Raw genomic sequence first — 17,309 nt, 5'->3', positions numbered from 1 at the left:
CTGTAGAGTCTTTTGATCTTGTAGCTGTACTGATAATGGAGTAGAATGGAACATTTATGCAATAATGCAGCTCAAAATCAGAGCAGTATCATGTTATTTAGGGTTGTGAAAACAAGGGAAGAAATGGTCTCCTGAGATTTTTGTGAAATTAATCCTTTGTCCTGAAAAATAAAAAGAGAGGATGACCTGATTCAAAAAAATCTGCAAGAGAAATATAGCTGTGCATTCACAGATAAATCTATCACTGACCACCACATTCAATGTGATGTTGAGCTTTTGTTTTTCAGCATTTTGCAAAACATTGAAAACTATCTTAAGGCAATTGTTGGCAAAGTTCTACAGAAACAAAACAAAACAAAAAAATCCTAGAATTCCAACCATTATTGGATTATAAAATCCAGAAATAAAATAGCAAATTTAACAAACATAAGAAATATTTCTGCCCACCATTTCCTGGAAGACAAAATAACAGAAATTCAAATTCTGAGTAGAAAGAGAGACAAGTGTGGATGGAAAATAACTGGCTATTGTGAATGTCATTAATCAATTTAACTTGTACATATACAGTATTTTATCACAGAGAAAAGACTGCCCAAAATGGCAGTTTTTAAACAGAATCAAAAGGTAATACGTTGAGTAAAATTGTAAAAATACTTTAGTTGTAATGTTTTCTGGTTGTTTACCAAGTTGAATTTCTTGTTATGATTTAAGCTAAAATATCTTTGTATATGCAAATTAGAAACTGTATTATTGGAGTTTCTGTACAGAAAATGCATACTTACTCTTTATCTTCTTAGGTTAAACAAAAACAATTTTAATACTTTTCTAATATTGACAGATGAATTTATTTTTTCTGTGCTAAGAACAGTTAAACACTGGAAGAGATTCCTAAGGAAGATTATGCAGTCTCTCTTCCTTCAAATATCTTTGAAGAATAGTTTCATTTGTACAATGATGAATTTAACACTTCTCAGTCATTACAGATGTGCAGTGATTTATAAGATCTCAGGGAGTATCCCATCGTATTATTGCAAAAATACAACTACAATAAAGCCAATTATCACCTATTTCCACACAGATATGAACAAAAGCACACAATACACCCTTAGATCAAAAAGTCCCTGAAGAAAGCAACAGACAGGCATTTTAAGTATACTTTCATTTTCAACATAGCAAAATGGAAACAATTACATAAATGGTATGGTTGATTCTTCTTGGGTTATTTTATTTTATTTTTTGAAATAGATGGTTCTTTGATGCAAGAAATGTTCAGAAAAACTCAGCCAGGTGACTCTAAAGGCAACTATTATGTGCAACCCAAGTACTTTTTTGACACGCCTATTAGGAAGAATATGAAGAGGTAGACTACCCCTCAAGAAGCACTGAAAGACCTATTCTTGGTATTGTATCCATAAATGCAAGCACAAATTCAACTTTTTATTCACCTTAAATTCTTAGCTCCTCCTCTAAGGCAGGCAATAACCTTGAAAGAACTCACTCAATCTATCTACCTAGAAATAGATGAAAATGTCAACACTTATTAATTAATCCACTTTCTGGAAACATTTGTGAATATTTGAACTACAAATGCTAAAATGTATAAAGAAAATAGAATATCTGATTATTCATGGTTTGCAGTACATTGTATACACTATGCCCTTCATATTAACCAGTTTGATGATGACATACTAATTTTCCCCTTCTATAAGAAATGCATGCAAATTACATTCCAGACAAAACAGAGATTAATTTTGTACAGAACTGTGTGTTTGATTTACCTTCATTATCCCTTAGAGTAAAGTTGGGATTCAAAGAAAGCCCTTCATCAAGAGAAAAATGGAATCTGGCCCCATTTGCAGAGTTATCTTTGTCAGTTGCAGTGATGGTCTGAATTACCTGAAATAAAAATTAACAATGAATGTGCTGAAATTTGAACCTGACCCCAATATTACCTGACCTTAGTAGAATGTTCAAATTTTGCTTATTTTAATTTTCTACTTGACTGCTGCTAAATTCAACAGATTATATGACTGGGTCATTAGCTTGATTCTTCTAGCATGAAATGTTTTAGGAGCTAGATAAATGCATCTAAAACATCTATACTTTCCAACATTCGGATATGGTACAGACAAAAATCCTGGTATGGAGATTTTCATCATCTGCATTACCTCCTACTGACCTTCAGAACTGCACTTTTGCCTAGGCTTTAATTTCTATAGAACCTAAATTCAGGCTGAACCAGAATGGTCTGTCCAGTGCACCATCTTCCTTGACATCCTAACAATGAGATGTACTTCAGTATTGGTTAGGAAAAAGAATTTTTTTAAGGAAAATGGCAAGCTCTGTTTAAAATTTTGGATAAGAATCAGTTTTAAAACTGTCAGAAAATAGAAAATAAAAAACAGCTGCCACTCCTGGGTATACTTTGATTTGCCCCAAAGGAACAGAATTAGATGTAGCAACTATGTACAGGAGAGGTATTTTTGAAAGGTAAGACGTCTACCTTCAAAATTTTTAAAATTTACTTTCAACTAAAACTGAGCTAAGCTTTTGGAATCTGTGACCAAGCAATATTTCTAACTCTACTTTCATTTTCATGCTGGGCCTGGAAGCTCAAGTGATAAAGTAGAATTTAATAAAAGTTGTTCTTGTGATATATCCAGTGAAGCCCACATACAGTGCTGCACGGAACTGATAGATATCCTGAGGGAAATGTAAAAGGGGGAGGGAGAAGGGCTCTTTTCATGAGAATTTTTCTGTTCAGTGTTCAGCTGCAGTCTGCCTGGATTGAACCTGAAGCATAAACAGTGTGGGCTCCAGAGGGTTGATCTATTTTGAAATGAAAAGGCAGCACACAGTTCTCTACCTCCATTCATGTATGAGAAGCAAAACAAATACATTTTAAAGCCAATAGACTACAATGATTATTCTGCTAAACATATATAAGATAGTATATTCTATAGACTATGCTAGTTTTAAACTAACAATACTGCTGATAACTATAGAGAATATTTTCTCATGGTATTTTTTTACTGACCTGTAGAAGAACAAGGTCAAATTGTCCTATGTCTATAAATGAAGAAATGTCTATAATCATGAAGTTTTCCAAAGACATGACAATACAGGTGAAAATGTTCAGTAAAAGTAAGTTGTTCTCTACCGAACTTTGAAAAAATGCATAGGAAATTGAAATAATTACCATGTAAAAACAGACATTTATTTATCCTAGATAGATATTTTAAGTTAATAATGTTCAAGAGCTATGAGCAAAGCAAGACAAAAACAGGAGTTAATGTAAGTATATTTTCAAGAAAATCAGTTTCCATTATTATTCAAATACCAAAAATACAGTCAAATGCAATTCACAGCTGCAATAAATACAGGCCATGCTCTTTCAGAATAAGACCTTGTTTTCCAAGGAAAAGGTTTTGAAGACAGTCTTTTAGAGGCGAAGAACAAAAACGTGCATCTATCTGACATCCAAATGTACTCCTAGCCCTTTTCTAATTAATAGGCCAACTAATTATTAGTCTACTAACAGATGTTAACATGCACCTCACCAGAGTTGCTGATTAAAATAAAAATGTAGACAGAGAAACTCAACTTTTGTAATCCTCACTGACAGCATTGAACTGAAAGGTTATGCTATTTTTTTTTTAAAGGAAGAGTTGTCCAGAAGAAAAAGAATTTCAGTAATGAAGGAGAAGTAATTGAAAAGCATATAGAGCAGGAATTCAGTCCAGCTCAGATGCTTTTCAGAACTGAGTCAATAAACAAGTAAATATATATACGGCCAATTTACAGCAGAGGTGTCCCTTGCCAGCTATGATTCACTTCCTTTGACTATTAGAAATAACAGTGTCCAGGATAAGGTAGCTCTTCATGGCAGCACAATGTTTATAAACCCTGATTCTGAAAAACTGTTGTATATGTGTGCACGTATGCATGTGTGTTATTTACAGTAATACATAGTGTCAGGGAAATGACATTTCATTACAACCATAATTTTTTCTATTATTCTTCTGAAAAACACCCAGAAATAATGTTTTTTTTTGTCATCAATATGACTAGTAGACCTAGTGAGACATTTTAACAACCTCATATTCTGTCAGGACAAGCAGTGAACTTGGAAACATTTAGAAAATTGTCAGCATTTCACTCCTGCAATTTCCATAACAAAGCACTTGAACTTTTTTTTAAACCACTATTTGCTCTCATTTTCTTAAAATTAGTAAAATGAGTCCTGTTTTAAACAAAAGAAAATTTCTTTTGTAATGGTAGTTCATTGAAGATTCTGAAATGTCATTCTCCTCCACTGGCTATATTTCACAACCATACAGAAAACAAATGTATTTCTAGAACTCAGCATTCATAGAATCATAGAATCATAGAATCATAGAATCATAGAACCACAAGGTTGGAAACGACCTATAAGATCATCTAGTCCAACCGTCTTCACATTACCACTGCTACCACAAGCTACTAAACCATGTCTCGCAGCTCCTCATCCAGACGCCTCTTGAACACTGCCAGGGATGGCGACTCCACCACCTCCCTGGGTAGCCATTCCACTCTCTGAGAGAAGTTTTTCCTCATGTCTAACCTAAACCTCCTCTGGTACAACTTGTGGCCATTTCCCCAGGTCCTGTTTGTTGCCTGGGAGAAGAGGCCAAACCCCTCTTCACCACAGCCTCCCTTCAGGAAGTTGTAGAGTGCAATGAGGTCTCTCCTGAACCTCCTTTTCTCCAGACTAAACAATCCCAGCTCCCTCAGCTGCTCCTCATGAGACTTGTGCTCCAGACACCTCACCAGTTTCGCTGCCCTCCTCTGGACATGCTCCAACGCCTCAATGTCTTTCCTGTAGTGAGGGGCCCAAAAATGAACACACTACTCGAGGTGCGGCCTCACCAGAGCTGAGTACAGAGGGATGATCACCTCCCTGCTCCTGCTGGCCACACTATTTCTAATGCAGGCCAGGATGCCGTTGGCCCTCTTGGCCACCTGGGCACACTGTCGGCTCATGTTCAGGTTCTCCAACTCTGTATATTATCTATGATCAAATCACAACTGCTTCATTTACATTAATATGTATTATCTATTAGGCTTCATCTGAAAGCTGTTGAAGATAGAGAATTTACTTTCCCAGTGACTACTAATACAGAAAAACTATCACTTCACTGTGGGAATTATCATCTTCTCAAAAACATTTTTGAGATGCTTAAGGGGGTTCACTGAAGTACATTTTCTTATGTTTTATTATTACTATTTTGGAAAGTAAATAAATTGAGCCACAGAGAGAAAAAGAATCAGGAGACCGATTCTGTCTCTGATTTCTCTCTGTAGATGCCTCTCTTGAAAATAAATAGGCAAACACAAAAAGTCTGTCAATGACAAACAATCAGTTTATTTTGTATATAATAAATTCAAAATAGATGTGCTAGGACAAATGCCCTCAAAGGCTATGCAGCTTATCTTAGATTTCCTGAAGAAAAAAACAAGAACTCATACAGGACAGGGAAGAGCTGCAGCCCAACCTCAAGCGTTAGTCAAGTAGCTGTGCCTGGCAGTGTCTGACAGAATTTATTCTTTAGTGATATTTTGTACTACTCATTCTTACCAGATGATGGATAATTCAGAATAAATGCTGTCTTTGTAGTGATTCAAAACTATTCAGCTTGACATGTTTTCTAGCACATGTAAAGTTGTCTTATTCTATAATCTTTGCTTATTTGTTCTTCTTTAATACTTGTCGTTCATCGACCTTTTTTTTATTCTTAAAATAGTAGTCTTCTGAGCAAGAGCCAGGTGCTTTTGTATCTTTTTGGTGTTGTTTTCATGTGTTTTGTTGTTGTTGTTTTTAATAGCCCAAGGACATCACAATCTCTTCTGAAGCCTAGCTGTATACTGAATAAGAAGTCAGAGCATGTCTCATACAGGCATGATGCAAGCTCATAATTCCAACCTACAACCTGTGTAATAAAGCATAACTGCCATGAAGATCTGTGTAACGACTCAGTCTATGCAAAGAAGGTACTTCTGGTAAAACAAAACAAAATAACTTGGTAAAGTTCTCAAACCATGGACCACAGTGAAATGCATCAACCATGGGGTGGTAGCTGGAAAATAATTGTATTTCAGTCTGAATTGCAACCTTCCCTCTGCTCATAGTTTTGGAAGAGCTGTTCAGAATGTTTTCCTTGAAGACACTTCACAGACAGGTTCACCCTCATTTCACCTTCTGTCTGAACACTTCTGAGCAATCAAACATGCAAAAAGTGAGGATAGCAGTCATGTTAATCAGTCATTCTACTGAGTTATATTTGAAACCTTTCTCCCACATGGCTCTTAGTGAGAGCTGTTAAATGTGCTTTATCCATTTGTTACAGTATAGTGACTTTTCAAATTCCATCTGGCAAAATTAAGGTTTTTGTATTGTATTTTCTTGAAATAACAAGAAAATACCTTGAATAAATTCCCAATCTTCTCCCTTTAGTCTAATACAGTTAAAATACAGAATATGTTTAAAAAGTTGGGTCAAATGTGAAATATGAAATCAGAAAGATCACATGGCGTGTGATCAAAATAAAGTTTTAACACATGCAACGTTAACAGATGAAACAATTCTTCTTTCCCACTGAGAAAAAGATAACTGTGAGAGTTACCTGACCAGGCTTTGCATTCTCACAGACCACTATGTCATACTCTCTGGCGAGCTCTGGAGGGTTGTCATTGACATCCAGGATTCTAATGCCAACTGGAACATGGCTCACTAGCCCAGGATTATCTGAAAAATATACAGAGGATATTTATATATATTCAATATTCATATAATTAATTACATAATATATATATAATTTTCAATATTATGCGGCAATATATTCAATATTATGCAATATTGAACATTACATAGGTATTATTTTACAAAAACAATTCTAATTATGTTATATATGTAATATTCAGTATATTGTGACATCCTCAATATACAGGGACATCTTCAATTAAAACATGATTTCTCAACACAGCAACTGGGTGAGAACTAGATACAGTTGCAAAACTTTAAGTAGTAAGATCATGAAGGATGACATTTGCTGAACTTCACTGTTTTGAAAAAAAATAGAGTAGAAAGCATAGTTAGTTATGTCATAGCAATAAAAATACAAGATACTCTGAGAATGAAGTAGGAGAAGGCTGTTGGTGCTATTACATGCTGTCAAACTCTATGCAAGAAACGACTGATTATTTTTCAATTAACATTAAAGTGTCATCACATTAAGACCTTTTATATTTTTCTCGGTCCCTCAATGAGTTTAGGAACTAGGAAGGCAGCTCCAAAAGTACTGCCTATTTTATGATGTTGGTCCATGACATCAGAGGCAGATGTTGGTGGTATGGCAGCAGAGGCAGAACCTTCCTACCAATATTCCATTACATTTTGTTGCCACGTGACGGACAGTACCAGAAGGGCAATCTGACAAAATAGCATCAGGCATGAAAGTACGCATGAAGCAAAAATGTATCACTGAATTCCTCCATGCAGAAATAAATGTGTCCATTGATATTCATTGTTACTTGCTGAATGCTTCTGTAGACCAAACAGTGCATGTGAGTAGAGTGAGGCAGTGGTTTTCAGCAATGTGAAAGAGAAGACACATTCCAGATGGCCATGCACAGCTGTCACACCATGAAATGAACAGTGTTCCCATCAGCTCATCCAAGCAAATCAGTGGATTATGATCATGTAATTGTGTGTGGAGCTGAACATTGCTTTCAATGTATTGGAAATGATGGTGATAACTTTAGAATACTGCAATGTTTGTGTCAAGTGGGTGCCATGAATGCTCACACAGGAACAAAAACACCATGTGCAAGTTTGTCAGGATCTACTGAACCAATACAAAACAAAAGGTGATAGTCTACTGTGTAACATCATTACCAGTCATGAGACATGACATCACCACTACAAGCCAGAGCCAAAATGGCAGTGCATGGAGTGGTGACGTGAATTCCTCATCAAAGAAATTAACCTGAAGGCTTGAAATTCCAGAGTCAGGACAAGAGAAAAACAACTTTTCTCTTGCAACATAATAACATCAGATCCCATAACAGTTTGAAGACCATGGAAGGCATTGCCAATCTTGGCTGGACTATCCTACCGCAACGTGATCACAGAAGCTGTGAAACAGTGGGTCACCCCTGCTACTGTAGATTTTTATGAATGTGGCATGCAGGCTCTCATTCATCGCTGGTGAAAATGCACAGCTAATGGTGTTGAAAAATAGTGGTTTGTAGTTGAGAATTTGCTCTATCAAATAGTGTTATTGTGCTCTTTGCAGCAGTTGTAGTCTCCGTGAAAATAAATAGAAACCATTATTTTCAGAGTAATGAATGCAAAGTTCAGAAATAATATGGAAATAGAAGCACACAGGTATACATAAACCATTCCCAAAGCTGATTTAAACCTTCTCACAAGTTATCGTGTTGTTACACAAAGCAATCAATGATACTTGCATTTTCTGTGAAAATTTAGCATCAGTGACACATCAGTTAGAAAATGTTTAAATAATGGTGTCTAAGTATATGATCTATGGTTGTTTGAGAGCTCACCTTCAAAAAGAGATCACTTGCAAAAAGCACAATGAATAATTTTTTTTTTTTTCAGTTGAAATAAACTTTCTGTGTTAAGATGGGGAAAAAAATACAAGTCTTAATGCATCATTCTTTTGTTCTTACTATTATGTACCAAGACACTTATATTTGATTAGAAGAATTATATATTGAGGCCATTTTAAAATTAGGGGCAATATATCTTCCAAAGTCTGTGCAAGTATCCATCTTGTAGATAACAAACTTCATTTTGTTTTTTACCAATTAAATTAAACTATCAGTAGAAAAAAAAAAGACCATCATTCACGCACAAGGTAGAAGAATGGGTTTTACAAGTTTATTTTTTTAATGTGCGTGTTTTATTTTTAATTGTGCTTGTTCATGTGAAGGAAAAAGAAGAAGAAATATTAAGGATGTAAAGTTCACCTGTCCTGGTTATTTCTATTTGTATTTAGCCACGTTATGTTTTCATCAAATAAAGAGTCATTCGTAAAATGCCTCAGATTTTTCATGCCTTTGAGGGCATTTGCTCAGAATACTAAAAATCATTCATTAGTCTAGACATTTAGAATCAAAACCACCAGTAATGTAGTCTCCTACTGAAAGAATATTTGAGAGCACTGGAGTTTATTTTGACAACGTGTGAGATATATCCTTCTATGTTTTCATCTGGGATATTAGTCAAAGAGCCTGGGGTTTGAAAGTTTTTTTCAGATTTTTCATATTCTCTTTTTGATTAATATGACTGTTTGCATGATGATTTTCATTCACTTTTGGAAATTAGTCATCCATTCCAATGAAAAGGGAATAGGAGGGAAATCAAAATGATAAACAGAAAAGGAAGACTTAATTTAGATAAGATAGGAACCTCACTGTCATTTCCAATTAACATTAGTATTAAAAGTTACAAGAATACATTCAGAAGAGCTATAGACTCGCAAATTCCATTTTCTTACTGTGAATGTTCAGTTGCAAAATTAGGAATATGTTTAATATATAGTACTTAAGTAGACTATTTTAGTAGTCTAGAGAAGTGTTTAAATGCTGTGAATATATAAAGGGGAAGTGAAGAACAGCTGGCTGTTTGCTATGCAGTTGGATGAAAGAAACCATCCATCTCAAATTATGAAAGAAAAAAAAGCAGCCTTCTCTCCAGAACTCCTTTTGAACTTTGAGAATTAACTGAAAAGATGTTTGGCCCTTCCTTGGTGGTAGACTCTAAGATTGTGCAGAACAGCACAGTACAAAGCAATAAAGATTAATGCTCACTAACGTATTGTATGAAATATTTTAGGTAGATTGTTCTGTCAGTGCTAACAGACAAACAAATTACAAAAATCCTATAGTCACAATTACAGGATATGAGATTGAATAATAGATGATCTAATCTGTAGATTATGAAAATATCTATGTTCTTGAGCCTGGAATACTCTAACTCACGTTCTGTGAGGTACAAAATCATAGAATCAAAGAATCATTAAGTTTGGAAAAAAACTCTAGAATCATGTAGTGTGACTGTCAATCCATTACCATCACTCTCAGTAAGCCAAATGCCACATCTTCTCTCTTCTTGAAAACCTCCAGGGATGGTGACTTCATCACCTCCCTGAGCTGTCTTTTTCAATGTATTACCACTTTCCGAGAACAAATTTTTCCTAATACACAATCTGAATCTCCCTTGGTGAAACTTAATGTCATTCCCTCTTATCCTGTCACTGGTAACTGATAAGAGGCTGATCTCCACCTTGCTACAACAGACTTTCAGGTAGTTGTGGAGTGCTATAACGTCATCCCTGTGCCTCCTCTTCTCCACAATAATTTCAGGCATACGAACTAGAAAGAGTTATAAATTACAGGAAAGATACAAAGTAGACAAAGGAAGAGCACACAAAAGAATAGTATATAGATCAAAGGCAGATATTATAATAAAGGGTTAAGGAAGAATCCATCTGGGAGTGGCTTCAAAAGATACAGGAAAGCGATGAAGATTTTAATATTAGAAAAAGCCTGAAGATTTTGTCAGAAGGCAGAAGTATTTGTGACAACTAGATAATAATAGAATCTTAGCTGAAAGGGACCTCTGTAGGTCACTGGTCTAGTCATCAGTTCAAAGCATGTTCAAAGCAGTTCAAAGCCATCTTCAAAGCTAGAAGAGGACATAATACATCTAAGAGGAAGGGAGAAAAAAATCAGGAAAAGCTCAGGACAGAAGGTAACAGAGACAGAGAACTGTTCTGTTGATCTGGCATGTTTGGAATATTTACTGAGGAAAGAAAGTCAGATGTTTTAATCAAGCGTGTGCCTGTCTGGCAACAGACAGGTAAATTCTTTTGTTCCAGTACAGTATATCAGAACCCCTTCCCAATCCTGAACAGTGTTCTCCTGTGTAACTGTCACTACTTTCCAATGCATCTTACCCCAGTCTGTTGAACTTGCATTACTTTCACTGAGATTGCACAATTTTGCTTTTTTTTTTTTTTTTTTTTTGGTTGCGTTTTACCTATGTATCTATGTATCTACGTATCTATCTATCTATCTATCTACCTATCCACCTACCTACCTACCTACCTACCTTCCTATTTATTTATTTTTGGCAGCTATTTTGCAGCACAAGGGATTACTATTTATCCTACCAGTTCAAAAGATTACAAGGAATTGTTGGTATCTTTCTGGAAGCAGTTACCTTATAGGATCTTTGACCTTTGCAGGCGAATTTCCATACTGACAGCCTACTTATTACAAAATGCTAATACAGAAAGTATTAACATCACTTTCCAAAGTGGTCTTGAAGTTTGTCAGATTGTGTATACTACATCAATAAGTATGCAAGATGATAACACAGATTATAAGGGAGGGAGGGAATAAGAACAAATTAACAAGAACCTTATAAGCAGGTTGTATTTTGGTTTGTATTATTACAAATTATTTATTTTATTACAAAATAAATATAAACTACAGTCTTTTGCAGGTGTGCAGCTCACCTGCAATCCCCCAAACACTCTGGTAACTGATCCCTTTTATATTAATTAGACAAATGCACTGCAGTAGTTTGGCAGATTTCCAGTTTTGAGATAATCAGTGCTGACGCATATTTCAGTCCTGTGCATTATAAAACAACCAGATACATTCTGTATCCTATTAGCATTATGCCTCAAGAGAAGATTTTTCAACGTGAATGCTCACTGTTTTAAGGGATAACTGAAGCAGAAATATTGTTTTGATTCACCTACATTAGGGGCTTGCTTTCTTATGCTTGAGATTTTTCCTGGAATAAATGGTTCTTCTACCAGAATACTAAAAATTGGTAATGCAATCGGTTTCATTGAGTATCAGTGCTGCAGCCAGGCAGGCCTCGCTGAAGTTGTAGAATTCCTTTTCAATACCCAATCTGGAAGCCTAAATCTTCTCCCAATTAACTTGTTTGGGGAAACTTTAAAAACCCCGGTTCAAGAAGAAAGCTTATTTTTAAGATAGCTTCTGTTGTCTCAGACTTCTTTTTCACATTAACAAAATTCTCATGAGCTTTATGAAGATAAATTCAATTCGAGTGACACTAACAGTTCTGATGTCAATAATCTTGTATTTTTAGTGTGTGTGTGTAATGTTACAATGGTATAGTTGAAGACTTATGAAAGTTAAGTAGATAATGTAATACAGAATAAACCTGAACTATTTTAATAGAGTGAAGAACTTTGGGGAAAAAAAGAAAAAAGAAAAAAGAAAAAAGAAAAAAAAAAGATTTTCCACCTTTTCATGATGTAGCACAAAGATTTTCACCTAATTTAGGTTTATAATGAATGTCTATGCTTTTTCATGATTAGTATTAAATATCACTCTTAATCACAGCAAAAATATTTTCTTTTCATTTTGACAGATTTTCAAGACCATACGATGCAAACCAATATTTGGGAAGTTCAACCAGCTATTTTTTGTGGGACTTTGCAAAGAAAAGTAGAAGGCAGATCTCACCTACCAATGCTGAATAGTTTTGACAGAATATAGATCTAGAATGAATGAAATATATCACAGAAGCAGAAGTAAAATAATAAAAGAATGCTTTATATATAAGTGAGAGGAATATTTAAAAAAATATGGGTTTAATTCAGGGTGTTGGCAGTAATAGAAGTAGTAAAAGAAGCAATATCAGTAATAATAGCACTGCAGCAGATTAAACATTCAGTACTTTGAATCTGGCTACTCCCCCTGCCTTATGCAAGCAAAATTCTGCAGCTCATTGACAATGCTAGTGCTTACCTCCTGAGTAGATCAGGGCACCACAAACTGCACTGGTTCTGTGGCCAGTAGTGGGTCCATTTCGGGATTCTGGTACTGCTTTGCAAAGCCCTGAAGGGGAAAATGTCACATGATCCCAAAGACTGTCTCTTCTTCAGAGACCCCCTTGGCAGCTACCATCACCAGGAACACTGCATTTATCATAGCCCAGAGAAGCAGGTAAATGAACTGTTAAATGCAAACCCAAGTGGAACAATAAGGGAGGTTAGGAAGAGCCATACCCTATACCATTTTCAGACGATATTATATGAATATTGTAGTTATGCCTTTCCTCAAAGAAACAGAAGAATAAAATTCATCTTGCCTAGGATGCAATGACTGAACTGAGATAAACAGGGAAATAAGCATTGGACTTGTCATTAGAGGAATCACTTCTTGAGCAGGATGGAGAACTAGCTGCCTCAAGACAATTGTTTTTATAAAGAATTTTGTGTCAGCTCTACTTATTGCATAAGAATGCAATGGCAGATTCTGCTACAGATAAGATTATTATAATTTCATGGTCCATTGGTAGGCAGCTTATCAAGACTGGAAATAAACTGTGTCACTGGAGAGTGTGGACAGAGTGCTAGTATTGTGTCTAGATCTTGCCATTAAAAAAATGATAGATATTCAGTTTGTCACTACTCCATCAGTAAAATAGTCTTATAACACAGACCTTGTATTTTTAAAAATCTGCTTTAATCTGGTTTTCATTTAGGGAAAAAGTAGGAAATATTTTGTGGCAGATTCTGTTTCTTGAAAAAAAAAAAAAAGTCATTGTTTTCAGTACCAAAACTCTTTCTGTAACTGAACTAGCTGGCAGAATGTAAGTTAAGTAAAAATGAAGAATGAGTGTGATTTTTTTTTCTTTCGTCATTGGGAATTTGTGGGAGGTACTGGCCTTAAGGTAGCACTGTAGGATCTGGCTCTGTAACATATCTACAATCACAAATGCAGCGAAACAATATATAAGGAAAATTTCCCTTTACTGATGACAAACTAAACATGTTCTTTTCATTATTTATGCTTTTTATTATTTATACTTATTATTAATACTTAGGCACACTTCACTTTGTCAAAGAAAAGAAAAGAAAAGAAAAGAAAAGAAAAGAAAAGAAAAGAAAAGAAAAGAAAAGAAAAGAAAAGAAAAGAAAAGAAAAGAAAAGAAAAGAAAAGAAAAGAAAAGAAAAAAGGTTGTCAAGAAAAAAGTATGGAACAAAATTCACTCTAAAAATTCTATATTCATTTTAAGGAAAAATTCATTTTGAGGAAACCCAAGGACACAGAGCCAGCAACAAACTCACTGGTATTAAAAAGAATCATCCTACTGTCCACCAGAGATAAAAGGTTAGGAGATTACAGCACTGTGACAGCACTTCGCTCTGATTTATATTACTTTCTGTTAGACCTTGAAAAGGATTCAATTTATTTATTTATTTATTTATTTATTTAGGACGCAAAGTATTAAAACTATTCTTGGTTATTGGAAAATGGTAAAGTGAGAAAATAAAATGTCATCAATTCTTGCTCTTTTCTAATTCTTCCAGTGCTATGTGCCAGGAATATAATACTCTATGGACTTATTTCCTCCAGGCAACACATATGTTGTTTTCATGTGTTTCAAAACACAAAGAAAAAAAAATATATATTTTTTTGTCTTTTGGTTTTACTTCTTGTAATATAAATCAGTGCACCTTTAAATAGCATTAACAGATCTATTCTGTTTTACACCTTCTCTCCATCTTCCATTCTCATTCTCGATATGACTGTTAATATCACATGAATGCAAGATCTAGAAGCTGTTTTTCTCTTTGTCAATTAAGAAGATATTGGACACATTTAGCTTAGCTGTTAGAATTAACAGCTAAAAGGAGCTTCTTGATGTAATCTATCTTGTATTATTTGCAAGTAGAAATTTCTATTGAAAGATATTCTTGATGTCTTTCTCAAATCAAGCCATTTTATGATTTATGCCAGTTTTTGTTCCATAGCTATCAGTTATTCTTCTTGGACGTTAAGGCTTCAAGAATATTACTATTTGTTCTGTTTGCATCGTTGCTTTGAAAACTTTGAAGTACATGTTTATTTTGCCTTGGAAGTGGCTGTGATTTGGGACTTTGCTGTTGCTTTTAATGTCAGCACTACTATATGCTAAAGAACAACATTAACTGAATTGCTCACAACTATTTTTACAACCATTTTCTTTTGGAATTCTTCAGTATTTTGAAGTCAGAGAATCACATAACCATAGTCTGGCTTAATGATCCAGTTCTAGTCGCTTTGCCATAGGCAGGGAAACTTTCCACTAGATCACACTGCTAAAGCCCCATCCAGCTTCAAATGACTCTAGGGATGGGACATCCACAACTTCTCTGAGCAACTTGATCGAGTGGCTTATCACCTTCTGAGTAAAGAATTTCTTTACAATATCTAACCTAAATCTCCCTTCCTTTAATTCAAAGCCATTCCCCTTGTCCTATCACTATCAGACCATGTAAAAAGTTGCTCTCCTTCCTGTTTATAAACTCTGCTTAGGTATTGGAAGGCCTTCTCTTCTCCAGTCTGAACAAGTTCAGCTCCCTCAACCTTTGTTCATAGGAGAGATGCTCCAGCTCAACACTCCATGTCCTCGTGTTGAGGACCCCAGGCCTGGATGCAATACGCCACATGGGATCTCATGAGGGCAGAGTAGAGGGGAACAATCACCTCCCTCTCTCTGCTGGTGACATCTCTTTTGACGCAGACGAAGATACAATTGGCTGTCCAGGTTACAAGTGCACACACTACTGGCTCATGTCAAGTTTTTAGTTCACCAGAACCTCTAAGTCCTTCTCTCCAGGGCTGCTCTTAATGAGTCTCCTCTCATGTCTTGGATTGCCCCGACTCAAGTGCAATACCTTGAATTTGGACTTGCTGAGTCACATTCAGCTTACAGGGATCCATTTCTCAAACTTACCTAGATGCCTTTTGATGACATCCCTTCCTTCTATTATATCAACTGCACTACTTGGCTTAGTGTCATCTGCAGACTTGCTGAGTGGTTGTTCTTTTTCTTCTACTCATTCTATATACAGTTCTCAGAGAATCAAAGAATGACTGGTGTTGGAAGGTGCCTCTGGAGATCAGTTCATCCCTGCTCAAAGCAGAGTCAACCAATGTGCATTGCTAATGTCCATATCCAGTTGGTTTTTGAGTATCTCCAACCACAACCACACAGAATCCACAATCTCACTTGGCAACTTGTTCACTTGTTTGATGTATCTCACAGTAAATTTTATTATTAATATTATTAAGTGGAATTTTCTTTATTTCCTGTCCTTTGCCTCTTGTCATTTCACTTGGTACATCAGAGATGAGTTTTTACTCATCTTCTTTAATTTTCCCATCAGGTACTTAAACATACTGGCAAGAACATCCTGAACATTCTCTTCTCCAGGCCAAAAAAACCTGCAATTCTTTCAGCCTTTTGTTGTATGATTGGTGCACCAGTTCCTTAATAATGTCATGCTCCTTCACTAGACTTGTTCAATTTGCTCCACGTCTCTTTTGTCCAGGTGGGCCCAGACCTGAATCCAGCACTCCAGAAGTAGTCTTAACAGACTGAGCAGAGCAGAAGGATTACCTCCCTTGACCTGCTGGCAACACTCTTCCACATGCAGAACATGATGTTTTTGGTTGCCTTTGCCTCAAGAGAGCACTGCTGAATCATGTTCAACTTGTTGTCCACCAGGATACTCAGCCAGGTATTTTTCTGAAATTCTACTCTCCAGAGAGATGACCCTCCATATGCACTGGTGCATAGGGTTACTCTACTTGAAATGCTGGATTCTACATCATAAATTCATAAAGTTCCTGTTCATTCATTTCTCCAGACTGTTGAGATCCTTCTGGATTCCAACCCTCCAACATATCAGCCATTACTCCAGCTTTGTGTCATTTACACACCTGCTGAGTGCACTATGTCTCATAAACCAGGTCATCAGTGAAAAGATTAAACAGTACTGAATCCATTTTTGGCCCCTGTGGTACTCGACTAATGACTAGCCTCTGGCTGCACTTCAGGCTGCTCATCATAACCCTTTCAGCTCTCCATTTCAGACAGTTTTCAGTACAACTCACTGCTCGTTTATCTATGACATGCTTCCACGTCTTGTTCTTGTGTGAATTTATCTCAGTCTTCCTTAATTATTAGTAAGAGTGTTACTTGGTAATCTCATTTAATCACCTGTTGCCCATTTTATGTGTGCTATCATTACAATGACTTTTAGTTGACATAACACAAACGACTCCTTAAAATAGCTTAGCCTTACCTTCTTCCGCTGTCAACAACCATTCATTAAGATGATATTTCTTTCCTCTGAATTAGTCTTTCATCAGTTATAAAACTATGTGCTCTTACTCTGTATTTTCATATTTCTATTACTCTTGTC

General features: G+C 35.7%; 1 protein-coding gene across 6 annotated transcripts in view; it reads right to left on the bottom strand.

Annotated features, from left to right (window-relative positions):
• Positions 1-17,309, bottom strand: part of CDH18 (cadherin 18) — a 237,469-nt gene that overhangs the window by 13,679 nt on the left and 206,481 nt on the right. For 4 of the 6 annotated variants that reach the window (XM_090137067.1, XM_090137068.1, XM_090137066.1 and 1 more), the window contains exons 10-12: positions 12,859-12,948; positions 6,663-6,784; positions 1,779-1,896 (exon numbers count right to left, since the gene is read on the bottom strand). In XM_090137067.1, the coding sequence (XP_089993193.1) occupies positions 1,779-1,896; positions 6,663-6,784; positions 12,859-12,948 (330 nt within the window). The remainder of the gene's footprint in view (positions 1-1,778; positions 1,897-6,662; positions 6,785-12,858; positions 12,949-17,309) is intronic. The other 2 variants (XM_090137070.1, XM_031589238.2) reach the window with 1 other exon arrangement.

The sequence above is a fragment of the Phasianus colchicus genome, chromosome 3, assembly GCF_987193195.1.
Source record: "Phasianus colchicus chromosome 3, bPhaCol1.hap1.1, whole genome shotgun sequence".
Classification (NCBI taxonomy): Eukaryota; Metazoa; Chordata; class Aves; order Galliformes; family Phasianidae; genus Phasianus; species Phasianus colchicus.
This window is presented reverse-complemented; position numbering and strand designations above follow the sequence as displayed.